Source organism: Rhipicephalus microplus, chromosome 1 (assembly GCF_043290135.1).
Source record: "Rhipicephalus microplus isolate Deutch F79 chromosome 1, USDA_Rmic, whole genome shotgun sequence".
Classification (NCBI taxonomy): domain Eukaryota; kingdom Metazoa; phylum Arthropoda; class Arachnida; order Ixodida; family Ixodidae; genus Rhipicephalus; species Rhipicephalus microplus.
This window is the reverse complement of record NC_134700.1, coordinates 137,777,115-137,800,214: the sequence shown is the minus strand read 5'-3', so window position 1 is coordinate 137,800,214 and position 23,100 is coordinate 137,777,115. Positions and strand designations below refer to the sequence as shown.

At 45.3% G+C, this 23,100-nt stretch overlaps 3 protein-coding genes across 21 annotated transcripts in view; 1 reads left to right on the top strand and 2 right to left on the bottom strand.

Annotated features, from left to right (window-relative positions):
- Positions 1 to 2,994: 2,994 nt before the first annotated feature.
- Positions 2,995 to 4,625, bottom strand: LOC119178422 (uncharacterized). Its single transcript, XM_037429621.2, has one exon. The coding sequence runs from the start codon at positions 4,382 to 4,384 to the stop codon at positions 4,034 to 4,036; it is 351 nt and encodes a 116-aa protein (XP_037285518.1). The 5' UTR covers positions 4,385 to 4,625; the 3' UTR covers positions 2,995 to 4,033.
- Positions 4,626 to 4,762: 137 nt separating this feature from the next.
- The window catches only part of LOC119177843 (uncharacterized), a 66,981-nt gene continuing 48,643 nt past the window's right edge, over positions 4,763 to 23,100 (top strand). The window contains exons 1-4 of one of the 8 annotated variants that reach the window (XM_075887412.1): positions 4,763 to 5,644; positions 6,721 to 6,877; positions 9,827 to 9,943; positions 14,018 to 14,098. The gene's annotated coding sequence lies outside the window, so the exon portion shown is untranslated. Of the gene's footprint in view, positions 5,645 to 6,720; positions 6,878 to 8,544; positions 9,944 to 14,017; positions 14,099 to 23,100 lie in introns of all 8 variants that reach the window. The other 7 variants (XM_075887411.1, XM_075887409.1, XM_075887415.1 and 4 more) reach the window with 7 other exon arrangements.
- LOC119178420 (uncharacterized) overlaps positions 14,202 to 23,100 on the bottom strand; it is a 36,827-nt gene continuing 27,928 nt past the window's right edge. For 3 of the 12 annotated variants that reach the window (XR_005110702.2, XR_005110701.2, XR_012893909.1), the window contains 2 exons: positions 15,203 to 15,358; positions 14,202 to 14,564 (listed from right to left, as the gene is read on the bottom strand). Coding sequence is in view for 4 of the 12 variants with exons in the window: in XM_037429618.2 (XP_037285515.2) it covers positions 14,386 to 14,581 (196 nt within the window). In the remaining 8 variants the exon portion in view is untranslated. The other 9 variants (XM_037429618.2, XM_075887417.1, XR_012893907.1 and 6 more) reach the window with 8 other exon arrangements.

Sequence of the window (23,100 nt, the reverse complement as noted above, 5' to 3'; positions counted from 1 at the left end):
GGGGTTCATCAGCACACTTATGACATGTGCGAGTGGTTGGAACTAATGTGGCTCTGCTACAAAGGTGATAAAGTAGCTTTATTACTGCAATTCTTCAATGGAAGTGGCAAAGTAGTCACCATGCTTTTGTATCAGTGCCACCTGCATATGTGAAAATTTAGCGTCTTTGCATGGCACAAGTGTGAAAGCCCAGCAATAACACCAAGAAAATACACCATTAGACAGGCGGGATAACCAACCCTCCTGTCTAGCCAACTGTCAAAGGGGTCGTGAAAAGAAAATGCAGCTGCCCGGTTGTGATTTTCCATACTTCAAAAACGATCAGACCTGCTGATTGCAAAATATTTCTATGCAATGTTTAGTAAACTCATGACACCTGTTCGAAATCTCAGTTTCCTTGGGCTCCCAAGCTACCATCCCGCTCTGCCGGCTGCCATATGCACTAAAGTGTGACACGAGTGTAACATTATGCTAAGAGATGTTCTAAACACAGTGTTAGCTTTGTTTTGCTCTAAAATAATAGGATTTATAGAAACCTAGAAAAGAAAAATGTGACGGCAATTTTTAGTCTTACGTTGTACACTGTGCAAGTGAGCTGCTGCTCAGTTCTGCTTCCAAGTAGATTTGGGCTTCGTCACAAATGCATCCTTTCTTTCTCAGTTACCTTTGCTCGCTCAGTGCAGCATCCCCGTTTTTTTTACTGGCTGTGTTAGGTCCCATTTTACTGAGTGTTCTGGGTGGCTTAGTCATTGCTTTGCCAACCTTATGCATGCATCGTCCGGTGGCGTTAGAAAACTTTTCAAAGTAAAAATGTCTTTACTGGGGCACAACCGAACCGGTATGATGCTACCGGTTCGGTTGCATCATACCGGTTGCATCATAAACGAAATAAAAAGTGCAGGTGAGACTTCTTCAGGTTTGTCAGCAATAGAAAAAAGGTATCTCGAATCATTATTCTTATGTTGGAGGCTGCAGATTGTTGCAATCAGCGATGACACGTGCATGAGTTCTGCTGTATCTTTATATGCACTTTTATAGGTTTTATCGGTTGGCTGTTACTGTACAAATAGCAGGAGTGATCGCAAATAAAACTCTACTTGCAAGTTAGTGCCGTGTGTCTCTCTCCTATGTCTTTGTCGTGGTGCGCTATAGCCATATGAATGATGAACCACAACAATCTAGCCCGGCAACGTGCCTCATCAATCCTTCAATCTGCTTAACTCTACCCTAGGCCACATTAACGAGAATCACGGAAAGGCATTTCACCAAGTTTACATGCTAGAGCATCAGTTCAATTGATGCCAAAAGCACTGATCGATTGTGCAAGGGCCACATTTGGCCAGCGTGCCAAGCAGGTTAGTAACATGGGTTTAAGATGTCTTTCAGTGGACAGGGCGGCTCCACAGAGGCCTATTAGTAGGTTAATTATAGCACATGCATTAAAATTAGGACAATCACTACCTGGATGCACAGTGACTATGCTTTTCAATTTTCAAACAGACGAACCACTAGAATGTGGAGAACCATCGGAACGTTTTGTAACGTGCGATAAGCATGTCACCATGAAAAGCTAGTCAAGAGGAAAGGCTTCACTGAATTCTTTTCGGACGAAGACATGGTCCCCCTTTACCAATGCCAACACCCAAGCAGCTGTTAACTGTTCAGATTTGCACTCACTGAAGGCTGACTTTACTGCTAAAACGTCCACAGAGAGGCTTTGACAAAACTACACAAAGAATGATGGCTACCCTGCTGTTGCCATTAATGAACCGAGCAATGATGCCAAGTATAGGGGATGTTAGAATTGTAAACCTAGATATGAAGAAAGAAAAGTGGACTAAGAGGGAACTCTCCATCGGTGTATCCCTGCTGGTGGCAAGATTGTTTCACCCACTTTTCTTCCTTCACATTAAAAATTACTTCTAACATCCCCTATGCTCTCCTTGGCATCATTGTCTGTTGGTTCTCATATTGTGTCCCCAAAAAAATAAGCCTTTGAGATTCCACTTTATTTTGTTGCCGTTCTTACTTTGTTCTTATGCTCTGATATACTGTTACATTAGACAAAAAAAACATTAAGCACAGCGAGTGTTCTAATGCAACAGTATGTAGCAGCAAATGAACGATACCCACACAAACTATCCTGGGTTGAAGCATTATTGAATGTTTGCTGTTAAGCATACAAATCTCTGTGCATCCTTGTTTAACAAAAACTGGGGCATGGGCAATTAAGAACTGGAACCTCCACCTCTGAGCCAGCAGCAACTACACAGCTGAAACTCCCTACCAAGAGAATTTTTGTTTTTAAAAGGCTCACTGACACATCTTTGAGAGCCAGCCTATATTAAAAGGCAAGGAGAGTACACGGGACATTGTACTGTTGCAACTGTATTGTATTATGGTACAAATGAAAAAAAAAAAGCGGACAAAAAGAACTTTCAGAAAATGAGCCCCTCTTCAAAATTGAGCCCTTGATCGGGCATTTGTGTGCAGGCAAATCTGGGAAAGAGTTGTCTTTCCGTCCACTTAGAAAAGGCTTCACTCATGCAAAGCAACTACAGTGCAATTGCCAAAGCAGGCAGCCGGCTCACACAAGCTCCCAGCACCTCCAGCGCTGTAACTGACGCGGGCCAAACCAAGAAGCGAGTCACCTGTGAGCCATCTTTTCCTCTCCTCAAAGCAGGTTCTTCAAGTAGACGACCTGAGCGTCAAGACTACAGGGCGAGGGGGTACGAAAGCGGGTCGGGTGGGGGAGGAAGAAAGATGCAATTGTTTCATACCCAGACGAGTCAAACCCAGAGCGGCGTGGCGAATTCTCGCACAGCGCGTTCCCCCCAATGCTTGCATAGTGGTGAGTTCCCGAGGCAAAGCCATGGGGCCTTTCCACATTGCCCTAGAAAAAAAAAATAAAAGAGAAATATAGTCACCGGCTGAGTCGTGATTGCGACAGGCCTAGTAACTTTTTCCTCCGAACAAAACCACAAGGCAAGGTGCTGCAGATCAGCCTTTTTGTTTTTATTTGTCCTCGCGTAGTGCTCCCTGCAACAACAACTGCATGGTTCACTAAAAAATCAGCCTTTGGAAAGAAGATTGTACATGAGGCATTTTTCTTCATTTTATACACAGTCAAAGAAAGTAGGAAAAAAATAAACGCCAGTCCTACGCAGCACACGCGCACACAAAACACACATTTAGAGAATAAGTTGTTTCAACACAAAAAAATGTCCTCGAACAAGCTCCCGTTTCTTTTCTACAGCCGCAAAGTTCAACCCTCTCTATCTCATCCGGTAATTTTCTAGCAGTCCTTAGTTGGCCGCGTTCGGCCCGGTAAACGAGCTTAAAAAATGGTAAATACACCCGAGCCCGCATCGGCTGGCGCGCTCAAGAGACGCAACCACAAAAGAACACATTCACAGTATAAAGTCACCAACGGAGATCAATAAAAAAAAATCCGGGGAAGGGTATTTTTTTAAAGAAGCCAGCGCATGAAGAAGGCGTAGCGAACGACGACTCGATGACGTACCATTGCTCGCAGAGGTCAGCGATCTTGTTTGTCTTCCTTCTTCGTCGCGAAGGCAGCCGCCACGTGCGAGCATCCATTGTGGCGTGGCTAGGCCTACACGAGTACGCAGCATCCACCATTCTCTTGCCGGTTTTTTTCAAAGATGGACGCCCGGCGGCAGTCGAGGTGCACAAATAAAAAAAACCGGGCCAGGGCTCAGCTTCTTCGGACGCGACGGGAAGCCGCTTGACGTCTCCGCCAGACCGGATGAGTTGCGCTAAGAAAACCAAGATAACGCCTAATGGCCGTTTTGGGAAGTAATGCGATGACCGGAGGTAACAAATGCAGTCCTAGCGTAAACCGCCACGAGACACGATGAGGGGAAGGGGGTCGAATGCTTTTTTTTCTTTCTTCACGGTAGGCCTAGAACGATGACAACGCAACAACGAACTCTTGTGTGCGGCGGCGGAGGTAAAACTTTTTTTTTCTTCGTTCTCTCCGTTCTGCCTGGCTGTCTCGCGGGAAAACTCCTCACGGCTTCTCGTCGCAGTCGCGCGATATGTGGCCCTGTTTACCGCAAGTGTAGCAGGTCTTGCCGTCCTCGGGGCATTCGCGGGCGATGTGTCCCGCCTTGCCGCAGTTGTAGCAAGTCAGCCGGCTGGGGCCAAAACCGCCACCGCCTCCGCCTCCCATGCGGCTTGGCGGTCCCCCGCGCATGCCGCCGCGACCACCGCCGCCGCGGGAGCCGAACCCACCTCCACCACCGCCGGAACGGTACGAGTTGCCGAACGACGAACCTCCGCCATAGCCGCGGTCTCCCTGCGGGCACTCACGGGCGAAGTGGCCGGGCTTGTGGCAGGCGTAGCACTCCTGGCTGCTCATGTTGACGCTGTTTGGTCGGTGTACTGGGCTCCGGGAAGAACCGAGCGAGTCTCCGTAGAAGGTTGGCAGCGGGAAACGGGTCCGAGAACGAAGCAGCAACTCGTACGCCGACTGACACCAACCGACGCCGGCACGAAATGGAACAAAGAAGCCCTTTTGCACACGAACCACTCCGACAGCTCACGTGGTGCAATTTGTGCACACGGCTCGCAGCGCGAGCCCCGCTCTTCATCGAGGCGTGCGCATGGCCCCCGCTGCGACCGGCCGGCGCCAGCGGTCAACCGAAACTGATCGAAAGAAAAATATTTATGACTCCCGTGGGTAAGACAGCTGCTTATGCTGCAGATCACGCAAACACTTGGCAAGTGCAGCTGAGACAATGCGGATAGCTGACGGGAAACGAGTGACAACGCCTTCATCCCGCCGAGAGTACAAATTTTGAAAATTTTCAGCGTGTTCTGACTATGCCCATGTGAGGCGCGAGAAAACGGAGCTCACATACATCTCTCATTCACCCCAGAATTGGTGGTTCGGTGTGTGTCACGTTGCGTCGTTAAAATCGGCGCCTCCGCGGTATGACAGGCGTTTGTTTACAGCTTGCCGCGGCCGTTGCTCCCGATGCGCGCCGCACGTTCAAGGCCATGTGCAGCGCCCGTAGTACGGCCGATAAGAAAGCGCGAAAGGTCCGGTGCAGTGCGTTTCGACATCCTGCGTTGCGTAACGAGTCTGCCCGACGAGTTGGGCGACCTCGTAACTGGAATGCGCTTGACAGCGGCGCCGGCGAGCGCAGGGAATTCCTTGCGCAAACTGTGGCCCGCATGAAAGCTTGAGGCGAAACCGAAACTCACTCAAACTGATTGTTTGGGAAGCGCTCCTCGGAGCACTGTATTTTTCAGCTAATAATATCAATCAGCAGTAAAAAAAGGCGCATCGTTATTAAAATAAAAGACAGAATAAATCCACGTTAGCGCAAATGAAGCAACTTATTATTATTTTTTACTTTTGAGATGACGTGGCACGCGACCGATCGCGAAGGCAAGGCATATGTAAGCAGTACGTAGCGTATGCGTATGTAACCATATGTTGCCACAGAACACCTACCAGTTTACTCTATGCAAACACTACGCCAGTGCTGTACGGCTGTTTTATTATAAATTAACGTGCTCTGCGATTACTTGTCCTGTCTTCTGTGCCTCGTGGGACCCGCGACAAACGTGCAGCTGTTCTTTGACGATATTTGCCAAAATGATTTTAAAGCCGGTATGTGGTGTGATTGTCTATGTTTTACATAATTACAAGGACTTTATTCTCTGTAACTTACTTTGTTTATACATCAGTTCGCCACGGATCCAGAGAATGAAGCGCCGCATCATGCATCTTTTTTTCCAGTTTATCTCTGGGCAAACATATGCGGTCAACAGCGCAGGTCATGTCAGGCGACGAGACCATCTTCAGCGAAAAAAAACGCGCGCGTTGGCGATCGCAGGCGGGAAGAGTGTTCCGTGCGCAGCGCGCATAGCCCGCGATTGAAATCCGAGCAGTACGCGTGGGGAAGTGAACTGTGCTTTTATACTTCACTGTATTCAGGTGTGCTTTGACGTAAACGGCCAGGGGAGGATGAAAGAGCGGAGGCTGTTTCAAGCGTGCAGACACGCTTCGATTAGATAGCACGACGTGGAGTACTGGCCGCGTGTCGGCAAGATAGGAGATCCGGCGGCAGCTGTGACCCTAAATCTGTGCTGCTGTGATAACCTATCGGTGATAGCTCTAAATACAGGGCATTAATGATGGTCGATCTTATGCCGTTTGTTTTCTTTCGCAATTAAACTCAGCATATGATTGCAACCATTTCATAAATGTCATTAAACGAGGGCCACGATTATGTGCTGCGTCACATCTCGAGCCATGCAGGGAAATCGAGGCAAGAAAAAACAAAACGATTTACTTACCCCCCCCCCCCCCTTTTTTTTTTAAGTTGTTGCAGGTCACCTAGAACGGCTAACTTGTCTATTACTAAAGAGAACATGAATTGGCGTTAGGGAAATTAAAGAGAAAAAGTAGCACAGTTATCATGCAGTATAGGCATGAGCACAGCGGGAGGGCAGGTGGAGTGCCCCCCTCCCTACCCACGTAAGAGGGGAGAGGGTGTGAAGTCAGTACCGTACTATGACTTGCTCAGAAATATGTGTTTCATTGGGCTACTTGGTTCTACATGGAAGGTAAAACAGAGCAAGACAGACAATAAATACAGTTGTTATAATCAGTGCTTGTCCAGTGTCACTTTTGTTCGTCGTCATCTATTTTACGCTGTTCTTACCTTTTATACTACGACTCAGTTGTGTGCAGGGGAACCTTGCGCATGCCTACGCATGGAAGGAAGGAACCTCGATAGCTTGTGTACAGAGAAGTGATGGAATGGAAGAATTACAAATAAACAGAGAAAAGGAAAGGTGCAGCTGAGATGAAGACCAGCCAAACCAAATGCTGGGGAAGGTTAGCACTTGCAGCTGTTTATCTTTGTTCGAAAGTATAGTGTAAGGCATTTAACAAATGTAGATCTATATACTCAAGTCCCAGTTAGAAAAAGTAAATTGGCTTCCTTAAAATTATATAAACAAAAATATTTGACAAAAATAAAGTGGCATAAAAGAGCACAGGTTATCAAAATAACTCAGCATTACGTATACTTTCTTGTGGTCCACAATTACTGTTACCTTTGACACTGTTTGAGCAGTCATACCTTTGCTGTTTTTCTTTCAGTTTGACGGTACTTTTTTTTACCTGCATTCAGTCCATATATCACATGGAAACAACCTAAAATTTCTTGGTGACTCGAGGCTTAGAATGCTTGTACTGCAGTAGATTATCGTAAAACCTGAGTTTCTGGTGAGATTTGGTACCATGCCTACTTGCGATCCCGAAAAAGGCACAAAAAAGGCCCTCGACAGGGGTGCGGTAGCACTCGTAAAAGAGAGTGTGCCACCATAAACAAAGAAGAGAGATGTGCATGAGAGCTGTTCAGACCCCCCCCCCCCCCCCCCCCTGAGAACTGGAAGACACGAAAAAATTAATTTGAATGAGTAAATGTTGTGTCAACCAAGACATTGCTTTTATGTGGTAAAAGCTGTACACGATGTCGAGGCTCAACAACAAGGCAATACACATGCCCTCCTGTCAATGGGACAAATAAAGTGAACTGATATGTATTTTATAATATGTACATACAAGATTTATTGAAATTTAGAAAATTATCAGCACCGTAAACCACAAAAAGCAATCTCACGTTGAATGTAGCTTAGACCAATAGACTCTTGGACAAGTTGGTAATTCAGGATGAATAAAAATAGCGCAGCAAAACATGGGACAAGACGAAGAAAGCTATAAGACAATTTGCATACCAACAAAAAAACCTTTATTGAAAAAATATATAGTATAGCAAGCAAAGAAACACAATCTCACTGCAAATAGAACCAAATACTTCAGGTCTGTGCATCCAGGTACCTGTAGCATTGTGAACACATGTGCCTTTTTTCTGCGTGCACTGATGTCACACTTTCAACAAGCATATCCTCATAACCAGAGGCACAAATGATACGGAGGGAATCAGCAGAGGTGAACAATTTCCCCTCCACCAGGGAGAAATGCCAAATTACTAGCTTAGTTTATTCCAGATGTAGTATATTGTTAGACAACAAACCTTACATAACTAATCTTCGACCTTTGATTACAACTATCATTGATTTTGTATGCCTCCAGGGCATTGCTTATGGGACATTTATACTTTAGAAAACCTTGACAAAGGAGCAGCACGTAAATTTCACAAGGGTATCTTGAAAGGCACTCAGTTGTTTGTCAGTACTTGTGTTGCCCGCTTCTTTTCCTCTGTCTTATTATTTCACTGTTTTTTATCACAGTAGCATTCGAACTGCTCAAGTGAAGCTCTGCCTCATGTAAACTACAAGATGTGTGGTGGATTTATGTAGTTTTTTATTCTGCTCCCTAGCCACACTTGTCATTAGGTCATACAGGTCAATGATTTCTGAAGAGGCACACACAGTAACAAACAAATACTATTCGAACCTAAGTAAAGTGCTCACGTACACAATTGTCATAGCTCAATTCGTAAAGCCGGAATTTCTTTCTTTTTCATCTTTGCCCAGGAAAATGAGATAGAAGGTGTGATCAATTTACAATTCCTGTCAAGCGAGCTTGTTAGACAGATGTGCAATGTGAGTGAAAACAAAATTTCTGCTTATAAATAGCACGAGCCAATTTACCTGCTGCATTTTAACTTTATTATAAACAATTTTGCTCACTTTGTGTACTCCAGGAATGTCTAGTCAGGTTACATGAATTCACTTACAATGTAGTCTATTAATTCTCTTTTTTTAGTCACAGAGAAAGTTCTCTGCTTACTCTGTCTCTATAGTACTTGAGAAGCATGGGCGGGCTGTATAATGAAAATGCAAATCCGCACTACTTGGCAATTTAAAGTTGAGCTTGTTCATTGTGTGGATGCTGGAAAGCCAGTTGTTGCACTGTTGTGGAGCATTTTTGTAGGCCTATGCTCTTGTTCATTTTGCCAGAGCTAAACGTGTCACCAGTGTCGTATGATGATTTATTCAGGAAGAAGTGACGACCTTGGAGTAGACACAATTCAGTAGAACATAACAGGCTCAACGCAATGAGGCAGGCATGATGCCATGCTTGATATACCATGCTGGTGGTGACTTGATCTTTGTCAGGTTGTATAATAACGGTTCATTAAGCCATCATGAGCCACATGTCCACATTTGGGATTGGCAAACAGTACAGCAGAAACATGCCAATATTTTTCTCACTAATACATTTAAAGTGTACAACATTTCTAGTGTCTGCTTCTAACAAAAAATTAACAGATACTTTTGTACAGATACCATGCATCATTCTTGTCATTCTTGCCTTATGGGTTTAGAAGTTTCATTAGAATGGATGTGCAGAGGAGGTACGTCAATGACTTTGGTGACGTGGTCTGCCACAAGGCCATCCAGATGTTCGAATAGGGCCTTGTTCTGGCATGAAAGAAAGAGAGCAGAATGGAATACGCTAAGAAGTGTGCAACAGCTCGCATGCCTAAGCTATTAGTCCTGATAATCGATGGTGCGAAAGATCCTTACTGCATGTTTGTACTATACATTTGCTGAATACTTTTTTTGTCTACTGTCCCGTCAGAATCGTACTAGTGTGGTTCTACTGCATTTGCATCTCAGATTATTGTACAGCTGACTACAAGCACCTCCCATAATCATGGCTAGCTGAGACCAGGAGGCAGGGATTGCAGAATAATTTTTGGCCAGGGGAAGGGCAGTCACAACAAGCAAGTTACTTCTAGGGGGCAGGGAGATGGGGACTTATGCACAGCGTTATGATTATGTTTGATCTTTGGCTGGGGGGTGTGTTCAGGGAGGTGCAGGCTGGAATTCCAGGGGCAACTGCACCCACCATCCGTCCACACCGCTGATGCTGCACGGTTGAACAGACGGTATCATCTATCCTGGACAGTGTTCTCTATCCACAGAGGTGACTAGTGGAGCAATATCAATGGAATGAGAATGCTGCTGAGAACGATAGTAGGTGTGCAGGTGTAGATTGTAGTCTGGATGCGATTGGCAGACACAGCTGGGTATTGTTACATAAGGCCTTTAATTTCCAGTGGTCTTGAAGCAGGCCGTTAACAGTCATGAGGGAAGTCTGCTGCTATTTTCTGGGTGGATGTCTAGCGTGTGTAAACTTAACTTCTTCAAATTGTTCTAGTAAAAAAACAAAACAAAGTTGGTTTGTTTGGCCTACCCAAGCTACACTGCACGTAGTAGATATCCGACTAGTTTACTGCATCCATGCACACGAATAAGCTTCATGTTTTTCCTCCCGTCACAAAAACTACATTTTGCGACTAGCATTGCTATATTGTCCAGTGTTAGCTTGTGTGGAACGAAAGTGATAATTATTGGTGATGGTGCCCACTGATGCACCTAGGTGGTTCACGTTGATTGTTGCATGTCAGAAATGCCCTCACACCGGCTTTATTAGAATGATCTTAGCTGATATGTAATAAGGTGAAAAAGAAGTGCATTATGAGAAGTAAGAATTTAACAATAGTTTTAATTACTATGGAAGTAAATACTGGGGTTTTTACAAGCCAAAACTACATATGATACCATTATGAGGCACACACTAGCAGGGGACTCTGGATTAATTGTGACCACGTGGGAATTAACTGAAGCCTAAGCACACGGGTGTTCATGCAATGCACTTTCATTGAAGTGAAGTGGCCACGGCTGGGAATGCATTCGGTGGCTGCGTGCTAACCACTGAGGCACCACAAGCATGATCATAGCACTGCACTGCTCTAATCAAACAAATAACGATGCACATGTTTTCGGCTTCAGGTATTCCTTTTTTTTCCCCTTTATTATTTAGTGTTGAAGGTATATAAATTTGTACCAGTATGTGCACTGCATATAGTGCCGATTAATGTGCACACGCCAAGCGTCCTAGTTATAACACTGACCTCCTAAAGTTGTAATGCAGTTGCTCAAGGGACGTGTTGCTTAGATCAAAATCACTGGTTCCATTCTAGCTGCCGTGGCTATAGTTCCATGGTGAATTAATATTGAAATGCTTTTGTAAATTTTTTTTCCTACTTCGATAGCTCGTTCTTAGTTATACATAGATTTCAAAGAATCCTAGGTGGCAAAAATTAAAGTGTGATCACTCATGTACCTCATAATCATATCATAGCTTTGGCACAATAACGCCCAGGCTCTAAAATGTTACTTTCAAATGGTGACTTACCTCCAGAGAGCATAATTTAGAGCACTACTTAAAAACTGCTACCATGCCTGTGCCTTAACATCAATAAATGTAGTAGAACTAGGTGTGGTGCTTGAATAAATAGTACACCTAGTCACACGGTCCTTTTCATCGGCGAGTTTTTTACCTCAAATCTCATTACTGTTGTTTTTCAACCCCCTGCTCACCTGATTTGAGTCCATGCGACTTTTCCCGAAATTGAAAGATGTCGCAAAAGGTTGTCATTTTGGCACTCTGGAGAACGTTCAGAAGGCTGTGACCTACCAGTGAAAAGCAATACTAGTTGAAAACTTGCAGCGCTGCTACCAAGAGTGGGAACAACAACTCCAAGTGTGTATAGCTACCCAAAAAAACTAGTACTTTGAAAGGGATAGCATTGTTGTTTGAAAAAACTGAAAACTTGGGCTAGTACAAACTCAGTCTCATTACTTTCCTAACACACCTCGTATATGTAAGAGAAAGAAATGTGAACAGCAAAACCAGTCACTCTAATAGGAAACTGCCACAATTTTCTTGCAAACCATTCACACCTACGTCATCACTTGCCATACCTCCAAACTGCCCAAGAGGATTTCAAGGAAAGAAATTGATTACACGAGTAAGGTGTGTGGCACGTAAGAACAACAGAAAAATGTTGAAGATACTACATGCACTCTATAGTAATGACGCGAGAGTGCCCTTTGTACATGTAAGGGTTGGTGCATTATAATGCCAGTTTATGTTCATGACTAAAACTGTGCGTTTTAATCCTCCATGTGAAAGACTGGAAGTTTCTACCCCAGACTAAACATACTAGACAGGTGGCAGAAAAGCTGGCACAAAACAAAGGGCCAACTCAATGAACAGGACGACAGTGCTAACATTTCTGCAGACTGAAAGTGTACTTTTTAAAACACACACCTTGAGCACTTCGTGTGGCATGCTGGGTGTATCTGAGCCCTGAAGCAAGGTGCAGCTTTGCTCTGTTGAAGACTATGCACTTTCTGGCTGACCATGGCTGCCGTATATGTTCAACAGGACAAAAGAATGATGCTCATTGTGAGAATTAGATGAAGTTATTCATTGCTTATGAATACTAGGATATTGAGGTCTCACTCATGGACATTTCATGACAGTGAAAAGTGAGCTACCGAGATGAACTACACTGCTCTCAGGAAACAGAAATCTCTTACGTGGCACTGCCATTTAAATGAAACAAGCGATTCTGACAAGATTGGTTTCGTACTTGTATTCTGTGCCCTTGTTCATCTCCCAGTACATGGAACTTAGGTTACACTCAAACCTCGATGGATAAACCTGTATATAACGAAATATCGGTAGCAATGAAGCAATTAAATGAACAACAGTCTTGCACTAGATACAGTGTTAGGAATATCTCCTAATAACAATTTCCGGAAATATCTTAATTTTGTGTAAGATACAGCTTTTTTAAAACGATGTTTGAATGTAAATGAAACATATTTTCATGTTTCCTTCAAGTTACATTTATTGGGTGTACTGTATGTGTATTTAACAGCACTCCTGAAGATGATTCCCCAGTCTCATTCGTACTTAAGCTGGACGACAAAAATCATAAACACCTCATTTACAATGGTGCTTGCATTAAAATTAATTTAGAGTAATACATTACTAATACCATGTTTACATCATTGCATGAAAAAAAAAAGCAAACTACACTGATTAATTACCCAAAAAATCAGGCTCGAACATTAAAGGATCACTCACCAGGCCCGAAACCAAATTTTAGTTAGACAGTGGGGTGTCCGATAAGGAACATTTTGCCTCAAAAATTGTTTGAATCGGTTCATCACGAGCAGAGCAGAGAAAACAGGTTTTTTGAAGCGGCGCAAAACGAGGACGAGAGGAGGCGAGCTCGAAACCCTTGCCGCTCCTCCGCGTAGCCTTCGCAACACAGATCTCTTCCCCACCCTCTCCGGCAACTGACCAAGAGGTCACGTGTGCATGACGTGCCCAAAAAAGTCCAACCCCCGATCACATGAGCGTCGTTGCTTTGTTGACGAGCGTTATTTTGTGGTCTTCTGCCTGTTTTTGCGGGATAGTTCGGAAACGTTGGCTTAGACCTGGTAGAGTAGATGAGCACAATAAGTGTGCGAACGTGTAGGAGGGTTCCACGGCTGTCGCCTGCTCAATGCACTGACCGCGGAATGGTGGGGACACGAATGCATGCGAAACGCCGGCACATAAGCTCCGCATCTCGTTGCAGTTCAGGGGGAAAAAAAAGAAAAAAAAAAAAGAATGCTCACATTCCTTTATTGCGTTGCATTACTTATCTGGAGACTTATTAATCTCTTCAAGCAACAAATACATAACTACGCATGTTCTGTTAAATTATTTTCGCCATGTCACGTGCTACTGTTGGCAACGTCAGAGCACAGTCGTCTACGTAGAGGACCAACGTCACTGCACTGCCGTGTACGTAAAGCCGTTCATACGCGCACGTCACGCCCTCATTCTCTGGGCGCGCGCCAGCAAAAGGAAGGGCGAGCAGCGTTCATCTTGATGTTTGACCCATTTCTGCAGCTGTTGCACATTTCCGCAGGTGTGGGATGTAGCGTTGCAAATTTTGGCAGACGTGATCATTAACGCCTCATCTACACATTGCGCTTGTCAGCTCAATATTGTCAAACCTGGTGAGTGGCCCTTTAATGGAAACGCTTTCCTTTGATATCCGTAGCGTTCGAAAAACTGTCGCCGAGTTGTCAGCAAGTACATTACAATATGTATGAAGACTCTCATGAGGAACTCTATTTTTCTTTTCAGTTTCTGTCAAGAATAATTTGTTTCTACAAATGGATGCTGGGGTTCTGATTTTCTCCCCAACTTTTCTGACTAGACACATGAGTATGTATTTCTAAGTTTTTTCCAGCACACATGCTTCATCATGAGGCTGTTACCCTTTATTAGGTTGCAGTCAATGTCGATAACTTTTGATCATGTCAAGGTCTATTATATGCTGCGAGAACTTTATTTTATAGAATTACAACACCAACACCGAAAAGGTAGCAGGCCTTCGATCGTGTCTGAGCGGTGGAATCTTGAAAACAGTTCACTTTTTCGGCCGTAACACCCCTGGTCTCACAGAAGGCCGGTACCAGCTTGGCCCTCCCGGTGATGCACGCGTGGCCCAACTACCTTGATCTTTCAGGTGGGCGAGCGGACAAGCTTAGCCAGTGCTGATGCATACACCAGCCACTGCAGGACGTCTGTCGCAGAAACCACCGACAAGCCCAGTGCGAGGAAATCTTGAAAAGCGGCCATCCCTGGGCAAAAAGTACTTCGAACGTGCACGTCTGGAGCTGCCTCTCACCTGCAATCAAGTTAAAACTGTGCAAGTTGCTGCGTTACAATCACATTGTTTCTTGCTAAGCACCATGACAATTAATTCAGCTTTTAGATAAATGTGAGGATAGCTGTTCTTTCAGGGGGAAAAAAATAGTACAGAGGAGAAGAGATAACGCTCTTTCTTAACTCTGTACTAGTGCCTTCTTTCCAAACTGCTATTTGGGCGCTGTGCTAAACATTGTTACAAACTGTGTACTATCAACTAGCCTAAGCTATTGCTTGTAAAGTACAAAACAAATTGCTTTGCTGGACGTGCTGATTCATAGTCTGGCTGTTCACATTGAGCAGCCAGTGAGCAGCCAATGAGAGACGGGCGTAAGGCCACCCCACATTTCGCACGGCAACTGCGCAGTTTGAGAATAAAGTGGCCTTACAATTATCTCATTCTGTGTGTGTGTGATGTGTGTGTGTGTGTGGAAAAAGGGGGTCACACATACAGTATTGCTAGAGGTCCGTTGGTGCTGCAGGTTTTGCCTCATGAAAGGTGTGCTCCTACACTCACCAGTTCGGAATCAGATGAAGAGAGCCTTGCAATATACAGCTACTGCAGCTAAACTTCTGAGTATGGAATGTGTAAACAAAGTACAACACATGCAAACCAACCTGTGAGAGTAAGGTTGAGTGTTTTGGTCTCTTTGGCAAAGTAACTGCTGCGAAGAACGAGATGGCTTGGTGGATATGCTAAGACAACTTCACGCATGTGATGAAAATCGATCCAGGAAATCGTTCAGCTCATACTGCCTGTCTGGACTGATCATTCTGTAAGGAACACGATAAAATCAGTGCAACATAAAATAACTTACGTAATGACATTTAGAATGACTTTCAAGGTAACCCACACAAAAGTTCCTGCAACAACTTTTTGTTAACTAAATTTCTAACTCAAATGAAGGGCATGCAAGAGATGAAGTGGAAATTTACAAGAATGGTTCGATTGTTTATAGGACAAACAAAGGAAAGGTGAAAGGGGAAGTAGAAAAAAAAAAAAACACTACTTAAATGCTGCCTGTGGGACCTGGCCCAAAGTATACTAGTGCAACAGCAGTTTCTCAACCTGCTAAGCACATTGAGAAAGCAGCTTGTGCCCGCAGGTATAAGCTTAGAGTTGAGAGAGATGAATTCTGTAGAGGAACCTATCTAGTAGTACAGACTGTTGCGCGTTCAGGCTTGGCAGACCTCGTGGTCACATTCGTCATCACCTCACCTAACTTAGCGTGCCACTGTGTGCACATATACTTAGGAAGGCTGTAAAAGTGGCAAGTGCGGCATGGTAAGAAGCACCTAGTAAACAGCTCACTGGTTAGAAGAACCGGTTTGTATGCTCCCGTCGGCAACCCAAGCTGCACAAACTCCCAGAGTGGCACAGAAGGCAAGGAGGCACCCTCGCATAAGCGTACGAATACAAAAAAGGTAGTGTTGGTACGTTGTGGTGGCCGACCGCTACCTGCGATATGCTGCTTAGGGAAATGACTTCGCGGCTATGCTGAGTACTCTCGCGATGGTTAGTGAGCCAGCTCGTGAGGGATCGAGAAAATATCTGTTTGCACGGGTCTTCAGTGAGTGCAGTGTGAGGTTCAGACCAGTAAAAATAAGGTCTCATAATGAAGCAGGACTTGCACCAGCAATGTCTTGGTTCACGTTTTTAATTTGCCTGCAAGCGTTCACCTGTGTGGCACAACCGTGCACAAGCACTATAGGCAGCACTCTTTGGCTCGGTGCTCAGGAAAGATTAGCACAAGGTATGCACTCTGTGTATGTACAAGGTTATGTAGCTGTGTGTGCGCAAACGTAAGCGTTCCAACAATGCGGTCGTATGCATGCGGCAGCTTGATTGTTACTGACAGCAGCAACCCGAGAATGCAGAGAATTTCACGGAAGAGACAAAACTGTCACCCAATCGATTGTAACACATGTGGGATTGTGTGCGGCGCGTCTTAGTTTTTCGAAAACGACTGCGCATTGACTGACGAGATGCTTACACACACAGTGGGGGCGAGGCTGTATTGTAGTAGGGCGTTACGGCACTTCCGCTGCCTTTCGTGTCTTCCTGAGACCATGCAATCCAGTCCCTCCTTCCCCTTTTCTAAGAAACCAAAAAGACTGCTCTCAACTTGAGAAGGCTTTCCTCGAGGCCGTTTAGTCTTTGAACTTGCAGACACATGATAAACTGCTTCTTGAACGAGCTTCAAGCACTGCCACCTACTGTCACCTCTACACGGTTCAGATATTGGGTGTGTACTACTGTCCCAGGGCCAGCATGCAAAGCCAGACGAAGTAAACAAACTATTATCAGACTCTAGACGTGTGCTTCCTAATCTCTTGTATTTTCCCCCAGCCATGTGGAATGCCCTACTACTTAGGCTTTTGTATAATTGTTGCCGGTGTTGGTGGAATTAGTATGACCTCCGGGGAGAATAAACACCTACATTTAAAAGACAAATCCCTGCCTTCATGGCCTGATCGCCCTGTGGTTGCCACTCAGTGCAAACCAAAGTGGCACTCTGAAAGCTTTTGTCGCAGTCATAGTTTCTGAAGGACAACTAACAGTTTGCATATTGCAGGTTAGGGGAGAAATATATGTGGTGGGAAGCACTGGTGGCGACACCTGATGCTGCAGAGACACACACATAGCTAATACTAGTCAAGTGAATTGTGCGTTTCACTCAAGTGCTTATGTAAAGCAGTGACAGTAAGATAAGCATTAGATGACAGTAACCTCATCTTTTTTTTCTATGAGAAAGTTGACGTAACTGAATAAAGATGTAACTGAGAAAAGTAAATGCATTATCGTTGGACCAAACGTCATGAGATATCACTACTAGCTCTGCTACTGCTGCCAACATGTCTAAAAATACAGTATCCGAAAACACTAAGAAGGTTATGGCAAACTTGGGCTCTCTAATGATAGGGCTGCTGCAGAAGTGTTAGCAAGTGACAGCCGATTCCCAAGCATGGCGCCATCCAGAGAAGAATCAGGTCTGCATGTGGATTTAAGCATCCCCCTTATTCAGAAGCAAAGCTATAAGGGAGTCTATACAGATTCCTTTGTACTGATGTCCTTGTGGTGAAGAGTGACCGTGTTGACCAGTAAAAATGAGGTCTCTTAATAAAGCAAGACCTGCACCAGCAATTTCTTGGCTAATGTTTTTAATTTGCCTGCAAGCATGCACCTGTGCTCGTCCAGATGCAAATGCATTCTGTTTTGAAGTGATTCCATTGCTTCTGCAGCAGTTTTATCTTTTCGCTCACGCCAATGATTTTCGTTTCAGTCGCATCACGCATGCATGACGTGTGACATACACAATGGTTATGGCGAGCCTACTCATACAAGCGTTGTGAGTTTATCCAACAGCTTTCGGGGGAATGATCTTGCACTCATTCTGTGATAGAATGGAGTGGAACGTCACAAGAGAGTGAGGACAGACAGCCAATATGCGAAGAGGAAGGGCACCAGAAGAATGCATCACTGTTTGGTTGTCTGCTCGGGCACTGTATAGTGCATTTAGAAATGTTTTCAAGGAATGAAGAATCATCAGATCGTTATCACTGACATGAATATTTGGGTGCGTTATTTTTCAGAGCTTGAAATTAAACATAATGATGACTTTGATTTGTTTGTGTTAATAGCCCTATTAGGCACTAAACGGTGTCACCATTTCACAGGAGCTGGTGCAGGAATGGTGGACTTTGTATGGCTAGCACCACAAGCATATGGACTACGCTGGCAGCAGCATGGTCGGTGCAAGAAGTACAACGGTGTTTATTGGTGCTCAGCTTATAAAGGCACCGGCGAACGCACGTGAACACACTGCGCATCACTGACGCCCATTCGCGCTGATACAATCAGCACACATGCCGGATACATCCTCTCTCGTGGAACAAAACAAAATAAACACTTGCATAACAAGAAACATTCGCCACAGCTTATGACACTTGACTAAAGTGTTTGTCATAACGCAGCTTCTGTGGGGACCGGGTGGTACGTCGACCTTCTGGGAGCTGGCAGCGATGGGATGCCCGGCGAAGAACCATCGTTGCTTGCTAGTAGTGTTGTTCCCTCGGGTGTTTCTGGGGATGCTGCTTCACCTGCTTGAGCAATTGATTCTGAGGCTGTGGTAGGATTCGGTGAATGGGAGTCTATATTTGTGGGACTCTCATCGTAGTCATCACTGTCACTGCTGCACCGTTCCTTTGTCTTGAGGAGATGTCGGCGATTTCGCCGCAGCACGCGGCGATCGTGAGTTTTTATTAGGCAGGATCGAGGAGTAGTTTCTGCGACCACCTTCCCCCTTTGCAACCAGCCAGCAGTATACTGAAGCCGGACAGTTGTGCCCTTCTGTAGTACTCCCAAAGGCTTGTCAGCTTTGTCTTGGCAGTGCTTCGTCACACTTGTTCGGGACACCCTGCGAAAGTCGGGAAGGTTAGAACGAAGTCGCCTTCGTTGCAGAAGTTCACCCGTAGAATGCCTTTCTTCTAGGGGTGCTGATCGATAGGCTAAGAGACCCAGCCAGAAGTTTTCCCTCGCCTCTACAGTTTTTTCAGGATACGCTTTACGATTTGCACACCCTTCTCTGCCAATTCGACTGTGCGTAACGAGGGCTTGAGGTTACATGCTAAAAGTCGTATCTCTTGGCAAAGCTGGTAAATTCATGGCTGGAAAACTGGGGTCCGTTATCTGTACAAACTTCTACAGGTACCCCGTACCGGGCGAACATAGCGCTAATAGCAGTGATCGTGGTTGCTGCGGTTGTGTTTTCAAGCTTTTCCACCTCAGGAAAACTTGAAAAGGCGTTGTAGGCAACGACGTACGACGTGTCAGCGTGAGAAAATATATCAAATCCGACCCTGTACCAGGCGCATTTGGGTACTTCTCGCATTAGTAGCGGTTCCTGTGGCTGCCGGTACGCGTATTTTCTGCACGTTGCGCAGCTGTCAACCAGCGCTGTGATGTCGCCGTTCAATCTGGGCCAAAATATAAGTGTTCGAGCCCTCTCTTTAGGCTTCTGCAGCCCAAGGTGACCAGCATAAACTCTCTTCAGCATGCACTGACACATACTCCGCAGCATTACAACTTTCGGACCCTTAAAGATCACTCAATAAACGACAGACATGTTTTCCGAAAATGGCTTGAGTTCACCTGTTACCGGTTGCCCGCTTGCCAAACTTGTCATTACAGACTGGAGGTAGCTATCTTGAGAAGTTTCCAACTGTAGCAGCTGCTGCTACATGGTGACGCTGGAAACGCAGCGGCGTCACCATGTAGCCAAGGACTCCACCGCATGAACCTCAACGTCATTGTCGGAGTCAACTTTGTCGTGTCCAGGACCTGCTTTGCCTGTGACAACATGTTGGCGAGAACAAGCTGCTTTCCGGGAATGTACTGCAACACAAAGTCATATTTTAGCAATCCCAAAAAGAACCTTTGCTCCCACGGCAGCATGTCTGTGATTTCTTATCGTGCGATCGCTACCAGCGGCTTGTGGTCAGTTTCGATCCGCATAGTCCGTCCGTACACGAATTAGTCAAACTTCTCACAGCCAAAACATATCGCCAGGGCTTCCTTTTCTATTTGCGCGTAGTTTTTTTTCCGCAACTGTTAAGACCCGAGATGCATACGCTACAGGCCGCCATTCATCATTGTAGCTTTGCAATAACGCTGCGCCGACACCGTCTTTCGATGCATCCCAGCTTATCTTGGTATCTTGCTGGGGATCAAAAATGGCAAGCAAAGGAGTGGTGGTCAAAACTTGCGTCAATAGTTTCCACTTTCGCGTGTGGTTCGCTGTCTATTGGAACTCTGACCGAGACCTGATAAGCTCGCATAAAAGCCTCGTTCGCTCGGACAGCCGCGGCACGAATTTTCCAAAGTAGTTAAGCACCCCCAGCATGCGCTGGATGTCGTTTTTAGACGTTGGCGTCAGCATTTCCACCAAGCTTTTGATTAGTTTGGGTCACGCGATATGCCTGTTCGGCCGATGACATCATCGAGAAACTTCACTTCTTTCACCCCTATCCTGAATTTTTGTGCGTTGAAAGTCAAGCCTGCTTTCTCGGCAGCTTTCAGCACTGCTATTAACAGCTCATCGTGTTCTTGCTTGCTAGAACCCCATACTAAAATGTCGTCAATGTACACCAGTACACCCGGTAGGCCGTCAAACACTTGACTCATGCTTTGCTGAAATACCTCTGGTGCGGAAGAAATGCCGAAAGGCAAATGGAGGAAGCAGTACCTCCCGAATGGTGACGAGAACGTGCAGATCTTGGAAGTTCGTTTCGTCAAGTGGTAAATGGGGATAGCCCGAGTTCGCATTAGGACAGCTGAAGTATGTGGCATTGGTTAGACGTGCTTCCAAATCTTTCCGTCTAGGAAGTGGGAAGTGCTGCCGCCTTATGTACTTATTGACAGCTCTAGGGTCCCCATGCACACCCTTAGCGAACCGTCTCTCTTCTTTGACAGTACTAAAGGGTTGACCCAGTCGGTTGGTTCAATCACTTTAACAATGATGCCAGCACGTACCATTCTTTCAAGTTCCTTTTTTAGGGGTTCTTGCAGTGCCACCGGAACCCGACGAGCTGGTTGCAAGACTGGCACGGCTCCATTTTTCAGGACCATGCTGTGCGCCTGTTGGAAACAACCAAGCCCTTCACATATATGTCAAAATCTTTTGAGAAGTTCATCCCTTGCCGTCTTATTGACTTGTCCCAGGGCTTCACTTGCTTCGAAACCGAGTATAGCCTGCCGACCATTTTTCCCAACAAAAAACGTGACCATAGCTGTAGCATTCCCAAGTTTTACCTCGTGCGTACACGTTCCAAAACAAGATATGGTACCGCTGTTACATGCCCACAGGAAAGAGTTCGTCGGTTTCAACTCGCCTGCTCCGCGCAGTTTTCGGTAAATTGACATAGAAAACAAGCTTACTTGTGATCCGGTGTCAATTTTGAATTTTATTTCACAGTTGCTAACTTCAGCCTTAACCATCCAATCCCTCTCGCGTCTAGCTGTTACGATCCCGAGGATGTCAAAGTCCTCATCTTGTCGTTTGGCAACTTCGCTTACTATACCTCGCAAACAGCAACTTGCGAAGCGGTTAGGCTTATGACACCATTGACATTTTCTTCCAAATGCTGGGCATTGTTCGAGTTTATGCCAGCGGTTGCACCGGCGACAGCGATGTTGTTCTTTCGCCTGTTTTCCTTCCTTTGGGGTTGACGGGCGTCTAGAGACTGTGTCCGCACTGTCTTTGTCTTTACGCCACACTTCATTTCGCTGGGCTACCGATTCCGCTGCCCTGCATATTTTTTCCGCTTTTTGCAACGTCAACTGGTTGTCCCGCAGCATTATTTCATGCAGTCTAGGATTGTGCGTGCCAAATACGATTTGGTCCCTTATCGTGGAGTCCTGCAATATGCCAAAGTTACACTGGGCTGCTTGCCTTTTCAACTGACGAACAAATCTTTCATATCGTTCCCCTTCCGCTTGCTTTCTTGAACGCAATACATACTTCTCGTGCACTTCATTGCTAACTTCAATGCAATAATCATCAAACTTGCTCACCACGGTGCTGTAGTCCTTTTTGTCCACATCGGCACGAACTGGAAGTTGTTGAAAACGTCCAACACGTCGTCACCGGCAATACTCAGAAGTAGCGCTGCCTTCGATGCTTCCGTTTTCAAATTGCTCCGCTGCCGCCGTTCCCTGCAAAAATATTTCAAACTTCTACTTAAACCCCTTCCAGTTTTTCGTGACGTTACCGGACAGCCGCAATGGCTCTGGAGTCTTCAGGAGATCCATGAAGTAGCAGACACGAGGACGGATTCCTCCGGGGTCAAGTGGCCGCTTCTGACACCATGTATGGCTAGCGCCACGAGCATATGAACAACGCAGACAGTAGCATGGTCGGTGCAAGAAGAACAACAGTGTTTATTGGGGCTTAGCTTGTAAAGACACCGGCGAACGCACGTGAACACACTGCGCATCACTGAAGCACATTCGCGCCAATACAATCAGCACATGTGCCCGATACAGACTGAGCCACACAGAAAGCAGGTTAATTTGATACAACCCGAGTGCTTACATTTCTGTCTAATCAAAGTCGTCCAGAGACCGTTCTATATCGATTTTACCAAACGGAATGATGGCTCTCCCATTCTTTGTTCGTACTTTGCCTAGCAGATGACGAAATTATTTAACAGCATTGCCTCTTCCTGTTGCTACTGTTATGTCAGACTGTCACACATTTAAGCATGAGCTTTGACCAATCCTATGCGGTGCGAGAGAAAGTCCCATCACAAAGTATGTACAAGATCATGCCCCATGGTGTTGTTCCTGTGGAAAGCAACTTGCGTGCTGTGCCCTGTGTGTGTTTTAGGGACCCTATCTGAGACACCTTCAGTGCAACACTAAACAACTTTACCAAAGCACTCACTGATTTACAATTACAAAAGCGCAAAAAACTAGTATAAAATAGTATATAATAATTAATATAATAATGGTATAT